We start from the raw sequence: 9,788 nt of genomic DNA on the forward strand, positions 1-9,788 counted from the left end.
AAAATCCCAGGTAAAGCAATAACAATCCATCAGAAAAGTTACACCAGATGTAAATATGTGCTGGCCAGGCTACAATGTTCTCTGTCTGTTTTAGTACTTTACCTGTGCTTTTGTGGCCTATACTTCAAACCTTTTTACTTGAATAACTCCTTTTCCTTGTTTTTCTATCAAGCCCCTTGGTTGCAGTTTACTCCTATATACTTTCCTTGTATTTTCCATACCTCTCTGTTCCATCTCGACTCCTATATCTCCTTTAAATCAGCTCAAATGTCCGCTCTCTCCCCCAGTGCCTCGCCAGTGTTCGGAAAGCGAGTTTGCCTGCACCAATGGACGCTGTATCGCCGGCCGCTGGAAATGCGATGGAGATCACGACTGCTCAGACGGATCAGACGAAGTAATGCATCTCTTTTCTATTTTCCGCTTGGCTGGGCTTTCACTTTGGCTGTAGATTTGTGGAGCTAAAGGAGGTAGTGCTGTCACGATTTTAATAAAAGTTTGATACTAAGGAATAGACTTGATACTCAATACCGATTCCGATACAATAATGACAACAAAAAACTTTACTCAGTAGAATGATTTTCAACATTAAATCGCAGTACTTTCTTTTCTATTCCCATGTGGTCTGTGTAATCGTCAGTAGTCTAGGTAGGTTCCATAGTGGTCCATGGATGTATACTAGTCTATGTGCTCTTATACTTGTTCTTATATAGCTCAAGATCATTCTAAATTCAGGAAAGGTTAATTCTGTCATGTGAATTTGACATTTTTAATATCAATACCTGCTCAAATTAGTATCTGATTTTCAGTACTTTTGACAACTATAAAAGGAGTACCGTACCAGCCAAAAAAATGCCTAATGAAGAAGAAAAAAAACATATATAAGTCATACAGGACTATAAGTCACACTTTTTGGGGGAAATTTCAAGGCAAGTTCTAGTAATAACAATAGAGCAGAGAACATAAGACTGTCACATATGAACAGTTCTTCAGATAAACTATAACATAAACAACAGAACAGAACAAGTTTACCGAACTCTCCATCTCACTCCAAATCACTAAATTCTTCATCCTCGGTGTCACTTCTGAGCAACTCGGCCTCGACCTCCGGAGGTAAACAGAGCGCCGCTTCCTCTTCTGTGTAGCTGTCGTCAGACTCAGCATCAGTTCCAGTTAGAATTATTCGGGCCTTTCTGAATCCCAACAGGATGGTTTCGTTGTCACTGAAGTCCAGATTTTGTCCATTCATCCAGTGACTTCAGGAAAGTTTCATGGTGCATCCTCCCGGTGTCACAAGTTTCTCACTCACTCCAAACTTTCTTTCTGCTGCTCGATTACCGTTTTCAGCTAGAGATTTCACGACTTGCAGCTTCAGTTAATAAATTTGTTTAAATTTAGAATTTTCAGAAGTAATGGTGTGATCGACTGACATGATACAGACAGGACAGAGGCTCTTTCTGCAGGAGACATGTGCAGTAGAGTGAAGTGACAGTGGTACAGGAGGAACAGGAGCAGCAGATACTGACACACAAGACTAGACCCTCTCACCGCTTCAATGTGAAAATTGTAATATTTAAGTCCCACCGGAGTATAAGTTGCAGGAAACACCCAAACCATGAAAAAAAAGTGTGAGTTATAGTCCAAAAAATATTGTATTTCTTTATCTTTTTTTCTTTCTGCAGAACGGTTGTGATCTGAAGTGTGACAGTGATCAGTTCCAGTGTAAGAGTGGACACTGTATTCCCGTTCGCTGGAGATGTGACGCTGATCCGGACTGTCTGGACGGGAGCGACGAGCAGCAGTGTGACAGCGGAGGTCAGGAAAATTCTTTTGTTACTGATACTTTGTGGTTACATCATCATGCTGGGAGGCTATATATGTATGTCTACGGAGGACTGTTCAGCAGTTACCATGGTGTCACAATGCACATGTTAGCAAAAAAGCTCCAAAAAACACTTCATTAGAGTGCAGCTTCAGTTCAGCTTTATCTGGGTAAAATAAATAATAATAAAAAATATCATTTATAGGAGCTTTCATGCCTTAAACATTTAATGAATTCATCAAAACAAAAATTCATTGATCAGTAAAATAATTGTTAGTTACAGTCTAATCACAAAGTTTTATTTTAATGTGATCCAAAGTTATTCCTGTCTTACCTTCTGCATTTAGAGCATCCTTATTACTCAGCACAGTGAGACTTTCTGATTATTGGAGAGTAAGCAGACAGCTGCTTATACAATATATCTAAATAACTGCCTACTTGCAATGCAAAGAATAAAAACTCCAAAATACTGTGAAGACCACAGTAAGAAATGTGAAGATGATCACATAACAGCTCTTCTAAAATACTGCATAAGCCTCTCGACTTTCTCTTTCTGTCTGTAGTGGATCGACACTGCCCCCAGGATGAGTTCCAGTGCAACAACACCCTGTGCAAACCTCTGGGCTGGAGGTGTGACGGAGAGGACGACTGTGGAGACAACTCTGACGAGGACCCAGAGCAGTGTGGTAAGAGTCACTCTGTAATCATTATCATTTAGAAAATCTGCAGGTAATCTTATATCTTTATAATAAACACATGTTTATATCTACTGTTCTTTTGCCCCCTCAGTGAGGTTCCAGTGCCCGCCCACACGTCAGTTCCGTTGTCATAATGACCGTGTGTGTCTGCCTGTGTCCAAACGCTGTGATGGAGTCAACAACTGTGGAGACAACAGCGACGAACTCAACTGCTGTAAGTTACACACTCCAAATAAAGCTCCTACTTTTCTCCACATACACACAGATTCTCTTAAATAATACCACATCTCCTCTCTGCCCCCACTCTCCTCTGTTTGACCTTCTCCCTGCCCCTTCTCCTCTCTCTGCCCCTCTCTTCTCTCTGTCTGACCTCCTCTCTGCCCCCTCTCCTCTCTCTGCCCCCTCTCTTCTCTCTGTTTGATCTTCTCTCTGTCTCTGTCCTCTCTCTGCTCCTGCGCAGTGCCTCCCTCTCCTCCCGTCTGCCATAAGGATGAGTTCCAGTGCTCGACTGGCCGCTGCATCAGCGTGAACCTGCGCTGTAACTATTTCAACGACTGTGAGGACTACGGCTCAGACGAACTCAACTGTAACAAGAAAGGTCTGCTTATCTAAAAAGGGCATTCATATAATTCTAGTTATTTTTAAGAAATGCCAAACTGTGCTTCACTGTGCAGTTAAAACACATACATAATATTTTGATAGTGTACTATCAAAACACTGCTGTTCTTCTTTTTTTGAATTCATGATTCAAGTAACATAGATAACTCAACTTTTTGCAGTCTTTTATTTGTTGGCACTTTCATTGCACTTCTAAAGAGTTTAATAAAATCTCACATTATTAAAATATAAACCTGCCTCTAAGCCAATATATTACAGAAACAAAGTCATGATTTATTTGTATATGCAATATGAAAAATTAACAAAAGGTCATTCTTCTAATGTCATGTCATGTATGATTAAAACAACAAGTCACATGCCTTAGCGCAGTCTGTTACCTGCTTAAGCACAAACTACATTCATCTGCTGCTGTGAGCTGGCTCCACATCTTCTCATTGTTCTCTTTTACACACAAGTCCTAGAAGAACATATTTACTACAACACTGTCAGTTACTACGACACTCTGAGTCTAGAACAAGAACAAGGCTGATGGGACATACACATGGTACAAAAGGTGATTGAAGGCAGTGTGTGGTGCACATGTAGAAGCTGGTATGAAGGACTGACACAATGCACAAGGCCCTTACATGAAGAGTCCATGAGGAGCTCAGGTCCAGAGGCAGGCCCCAGGACACAGGCAGGGCTGCCGGGCATGTGCAGGTCTGATCACCAGGTCTCGGAGGACCTCCACAGTCCCAAACACAGGGAACACTCTCTCAGAGAAGTTGTGGCTGAATGTGTAGAGGTGCGAGCGCTTGTCAACGTCATAGAAGGACAGCTGGCCCTGGTCATAGTCCAGGAACAGACCCAAGGTGCGAGGGGCCAGGCTGCGGGGCAGAGCTGTGGGGGGCACAGTGAGAGCCTTCAGCTCAGAGCCCCTCTCCAGACGCAAAGTGAAGAACCCTGTATGTGTGTTCAGAGCTCGATAACCCCGCCTCACCGCAGACTCACAGGCCACGCCCACACGCCAGTCCCTGTCCCCCACCTCCACCTCCCAGTAGTGAGTGCCTGAGGTATAACCCTCCTGGGCCACAGCGCACCACCAACCTGTGAAGCGCTGTGGGCAGCAGGGCATATCCCTCTGCTGGGCCCCCCGCTCTGGGACACAGCGCATCTTCGTGTTTCCCTCTGACAGGAGCAGATCTGCGTGGGCTGAGTCTGGGTCCAGGAACACCTCCTCTGAGGGAAGGAGCAGTAACATCAGATATTACTCAACACAGCTCTTAATGTTTATCACTTTAATTACATACCTGCCCTCTCACACATCCAGTTCCACACTGTGCAAAAAGTAAGTAAGAGATGAGAGAAAATAGCACATTTCAGAAGGTCCAGTGTGACATGATGAATTTGTACAGCATAGAGACTTTCAGAGACTTACCGCCATGAGGGACATAGCGCAGTGCATCTGAAATACAGCAGTTACCAGAATGTCAACACACACTGCACTTTTATGAGCTGATGTGAGAAGTGCACTCACCCACAGAGCGCCTGCTCTGGGTCCTCTGCAGCCACAGCTTAGGCACGTCCCCCTGCACACACAGCCCTGTCACACACACTTGTACATTCACATTAACAGTACACATGAGCTGGAAAAGCAGACCTTGATGGGAGCGTGTCCATTGATCACAGCCAGGAGGACCAGCTCCATGGCGGGCAGTAGTGTGGGCAGACGTCCTCTCTTCCACTGGAACTCCAGGTCGTCCAACATCATCAGCACAGGCTCCCCAGGCCACACTGAGGGCTGGAGGAGCACAACAATCTATCACTAAACAACACAGTAGCAGCTTAGCAACACAGTCCTGAAAATCAGGCTGTTCATTGTTTCGTGGCCTCTTCAGTTCTGACTGGAAACTGGTGAGTCACTGCCTTAAATCTGTCTGAACGGGGAAGCTAACTACACCAAGACTATTGAGACTGAGACTAAACACAAACTGTAAACTACCAGGTGGGTTAGATTGAGTGAAATTAGCTCGTCTCTTCAGATAGGTATCGGTCTTGACCAGAACTGAACTTGGATGAGTGGAGAATCACTCTAAAACTTTTGTCTAGTTGACAGAATTGAATTTTGTTTTACTATGGAACCTACCTGGACAACTGGGGAATTACACAGACATTCTGAGAGTAATGTGTGTCATATCTAATCTCCTCATTAATGTAAGAACTGTGTCAGCCGTAAGAGTGACTGCTGGTCACTGGGTCACAGGCGTGTATACATAGAGCTTCACCTCAGGGCTGCTCCTGATCTGCCTGCTCCAGTCCAGGATGATTCTGCGGTGTGCCCCCATGTCCCCCTCTCCTCCAGACTCCAGCATGCACAGCAGCTGCTCCCTCCAGTCCCTCTTCTCTGGACGCTCACACTCAGACCTGCTCCTGGGCTGCACACACATATGCACACAGTATGAGAAACGCAAGGAGCCTATGTGTGACGTGTCCTACCGTAGAAGCTCTACCTGGACATGCTTCTCCAGCTCAGAGGACCACTCCACCATGATGAAGTCCCGACAGACAGTGGGCGCCCACAAGTCCTCGCCCGTCCAAATGTGACTCAGCACGTTCGATCTCTGCACCAAACACATGCAAACGTTACCCCACAACAATTGGCAGAATTAATACCATACCATTTCACAAAATACTATATCCTATTGTTTTGCTTTTTTTTTTTTTTTTTTTTTTTTTACATTTATAACATTTAGAATTTAGTTTGAGAGTATTTAAAACTATGTCACTTTTCTGGTGGATGTTCTGCCATGTGCTTGTCTCTATAGAAATGCTTTGCCTGTAATGTTCCGTAGTACACTATTAAATGTCTCCATAACAAACAAACAAACAAACACCTGTAACTGAATAAATGCAAGATAGATCAGTTTAGTGCCATACTGTGGAACATTCCAGGCAACATCTTTATGAAGACAAGCAGGCAGCGGACCCACTACTGACACAATACTAACATTTTAAACTTGATTTTCATACGAAGAATTAGGAATGTAACAATATGCAAATCTCATGGTACGATATTATCAGGATATGCATCTCACGGTACGATATTTACTGCAATATATTTGAGAAGCTAATATAATTGTAGATGGGACACTTTTTTGCTTTTTTTCCTCTTCATGTTGTCTGCACTGAAATGAATCATGGGATATGTAGTTCCCCATCTTCAAAAGCTGTTGCTATTAAAAAACCATGCATTTGAGCAAAGGCACTTGTAATTTGATATATTGTGACAGCCCACGATATTATTGTGAGACATTTGACGATACAATATCCCGATATTTCGGTTATTGTTACATCCCTACTAAGAATAGACTTGATACTCAGTAAAAGCACTCTTTATTTGGACAATAGAATGTGATTTTCAACATTAAATCATAGTATTTTCTTCTGTATACTCATGTGGCCTTATATCATGGGTGTATACTAGTCTATGTGCTCTTATACTGGTTCTGATAGAGCTTAAGATCATTCTAAAGACATTCAGAAAACGTTCATTTCTGTCCTATTTCTGTCCCGTGAATGTGACTTTTTTAGTATCGATACCAGCTCAAATGAGTATCTAGAATTGATACTAGTTTTAGTATCGATTAGTATCCAATTTCAGGTACTTTTGAAAAACCTAGGACCCACCAGATAGCTTTACATCTAAGACGAAATGGCAAAAAATAAGACCAGTACTTGTTCTTGGAGTAGTATTTTACTTTCTGGGAGCAATTTTCTATAGATGAGAAAATTTACCTGGCAAATTTTGTTGAGCTCTCGAGCCAACTCCATAATGAACAACTGACTTTCCAACAGCGGCTCCTTCTTATCAAGCTTCACTTTCTTGCGTGACTCCTGCAGCCAAAAAAATACAATCATCACTGACCAAAACCTGACCGGTCTCCATAGCAACCTTGATCCCATACTGATACCTTAAGTCGGATTTTCAGCTTTTTGGCCGGCTCTATTAGAAAATGCAGGCATTCCCTTATCATGTCGACTGCTGGAGGTTGAAACGAAAGCCTGTGGTGCAGAAAACAATCGCCTTAGCAACTTGGCACTAGTTCAGTCACAAGCTAGCACAAATTTTATGAGAAAGCTCTGCACTTTTAAGCACACCCAAGCATTCCCAAACCCAGGGGAGTCATTACGATCCACCTTGATAGCTTGGGGTTGTAGAAGCGATCTAGAGTGACAAGATGCGCAGTAAGTTTTCCTCTCCAAACATGTGTGGGTTGATGGGAATTAGACAGTATTCCGAGGAGATCTGAGGCAGCAGCAGTGGTGGGCTGCTCTAGTGTTGAATCAGCAGTGCTCGGTGCCAGTTAGATGCACTTGGAGAGATGTACGGATCTTTTTGAAAGCCGTGCCAAGTCTCTGCCTGCTACTGACACTGCTGTTGCAAGGGCTATTTGTTTAAAGGGCCTTGATCTATTTGATTTGAAGTTATTCTTGTCAAGATAAATGCTCTTTACATCTTGCACTGCATGATAAGATGAAAATAGACAAAATTATATTCTATTCATTCAACATAGCATTTGATATGGTATTAACTGATACAGAAACTGCACACAGGGCACTTTTTTGTCCAATCAGGTGCACAAGGAATCATGGGGAATTAACTGCCTGACACGATCCCACACAGTTGATTCTGGTACAGGCCCTTTAGTAGGCTATTTGAGTCTGTATCATGACACAGAAACAACCATCATGCAGTTGGTTTCTTACAGTTCTCCAATCTCTGCTACTATTTGTTTTTATGTACAGGGTGATCAGACATCCCTATTTACCCGGGACAGTCCCAGTTTTGAGCCCTGTGTCCCCTGTTCCAGTAGATTTGTCCAAAATTACAGATTTGTCAGAGTTTTATAAAAGAAATGTCCTAGGTGTCCCTATTCTTGACCAATATGATACCTGGCAACAGTAAAGAGAGGCATAAATTGTCACTTGTTTAGGTAAAATACAGAAAGACTGCTTAAAATGACCAAAACACAAAGAAAATGTGACAATACTGGCTCACGTTAGTCCTGAATGTCATGAATGGGCTGAGTGCAGAACAATTTTCCTTAATTACACACTCATTTTGCAGTTTTATTATTACGAGCCACTCCAAACTAAGGGTGTCCCAGTTTTTGATCTTGAAAATCTGCTCACCCCATTTCATGTCTTAAAATTGCACCATGACAAAAAATTGTGTCTAGGAACAATGTGCCTGATTTTAAGAAAATGCTGTGAATACATAAAAATCCAGTCTCTTTTTTCTTATTTAACAACTTTTACCATACAATGCATGATGTAAAGTTGACAAGAACACATCAAATTAAGTACAGGTCCCTTTGTTGGGGGAATTAAACTAGAAAAAAAAAAATACAGTGATATCTGAGTAACCCTTGTTTATGATTAGTGAGGGTGTGCATGACATGTGAAAAAGAGAAAGGGAACATACAGCTTTAGACTTAAACTTGTTAGATAATTAACTAGATACACTACCTTACTAGCAAGATCAGTAGCATCTTCATAGAAACTTCACTTTATTGGATGTGTTCATTGATAATGTCTTTATGCTGTGATTTTAAACTAGCTAGGCTGAATTTTTACTGATTTAACGCGTGGCAACAGAATAAAAAGACAAGAAGTCGTGTGTGCTTGTAAGATTAGACAGAAAATCCTAGATTAGCGTGGGCGCCATTGGTGGTAAACTGTTCCCAGGTAGGTGGTGACTATTTTGGGACTAGCAGACCAAGCAGCCATTTATGTCATCGTGAAAACAAACTGCAAGAACACAATGCAGGCTACACTTGTAATGGTTGACACTTTTAGGTTGAACAGGCTAAATACTGCAACAATTATTTTTGCTAAACTCGGAGAAGACTGGAAAAAAGACCGCCATTCCCCCCTGCACACGCACATTTATAGAATACCCTAATGACGTACAGGTGGATGACAACGTTTGATTGACGGTCTAGTAGTTTATGTCATGCAAAAAAAAATTAATAAATAGAAAATAGCATTACCTTGAAAAACGATGTTATTCGAGCAGAAATAACTCCAATCTTGATTTACTTAAAAAAAAATCTGTTATTATTTTTACAGCTTCGGTTTCGCGCCACGCTCTTCTTTGATGCGCCGCTCCTACAAACAAACTGCAGCACGAGAGGCAGGGCGCGCGCTCTTATCCACAGCCTCGCGCCTCATAAAGACACAACAACAGCGAGTTACCGCGAGAGGACGCCATAGCTCCTCTGGATTAAAGATGGAGCTGGTGTTTTATGGTGACAGGTTTTTGGACTGCTTTCTTAATGCAGCAAAGTGTAAACATCAGCCCTTATTTAGGCCTCCTTTTAAAAAATGCATTTCAACAGTACGTTATTAGTCTTTATCAATATCATTAGCCGGGTTTGGACTCCTGCAATGGACATCTAGTTTACAGAGAGAAGCAGGGTAAGGTTTTTTGACTATTTACCCAGGACAGTCCCAGGTTTGAGCCCTGTGTCCCCTATTCAAAACCAGTGATTTGTAACAGTTTTATACAAGAAAGCTCCCAGGTAACCCTATTTTGGACCAATTTGATCTAAACCAGGACTATATCAGGTCTATTTCAAGTCTAAACCAGGTCTGAACTAGGGCTATAATAG

At 42.2% G+C, this 9,788-nt stretch overlaps 1 protein-coding gene across 1 annotated transcript; it reads right to left on the reverse strand.

Annotated features, from left to right (window-relative positions):
• Positions 1 to 3,661: 3,661 nt before the first annotated feature.
• LOC129407885 (erythroid membrane-associated protein-like) lies at positions 3,662 to 9,297 on the reverse strand. The gene is made up of 10 exons (XM_055150429.1): positions 9,168 to 9,297; positions 7,086 to 7,176; positions 6,910 to 7,008; positions 5,625 to 5,735; positions 5,400 to 5,549; positions 4,775 to 4,915; positions 4,652 to 4,703; positions 4,553 to 4,579; positions 4,425 to 4,451; positions 3,662 to 4,353 (listed from the first exon to the last, which is right to left on the reverse strand). Exons 2-10 carry the CDS (start codon positions 7,146 to 7,148, stop codon positions 3,782 to 3,784), a joined length of 1,242 nt encoding a protein of 413 aa, XP_055006404.1. The 5' UTR covers positions 7,149 to 7,176; positions 9,168 to 9,297; the 3' UTR covers positions 3,662 to 3,781.
• Between the last annotated feature and the right edge of the window lie 491 nt (positions 9,298 to 9,788).

The sequence above is a fragment of the Boleophthalmus pectinirostris genome, unplaced genomic scaffold, assembly GCF_026225935.1.
Source record: "Boleophthalmus pectinirostris isolate CB_2022bp ecotype Guang Dong unplaced genomic scaffold, ASM2622593v1 HiC_scaffold_14, whole genome shotgun sequence".
NCBI classification, from domain to species: Eukaryota; Metazoa; Chordata; class Actinopteri; order Gobiiformes; family Gobiidae; genus Boleophthalmus; species Boleophthalmus pectinirostris.

Bases quoted from the DNA above. Each gene is read 5' to 3' on its own strand.
- LOC129407885 (XM_055150429.1), bottom strand. From the start codon at position 7,148: ATGATAAGGGAATGCCTGCATTTTCTAATAGAGCCGGCCAAAAAGCTG. The intron at 5,736-6,909 runs GTAAATTTTCTC...TGTTTGGTGCAG, and splicing joins AGCTCAACAAAATTTGCCAG to AGATCGAACGTGCTGAGTCA. The intron at 5,550-5,624 runs GTAGAGCTTCTA...ATGTGTGTGCAG, and splicing joins AGCTGGAGAAGCATGTCCAG to CCCAGGAGCAGGTCTGAGTG.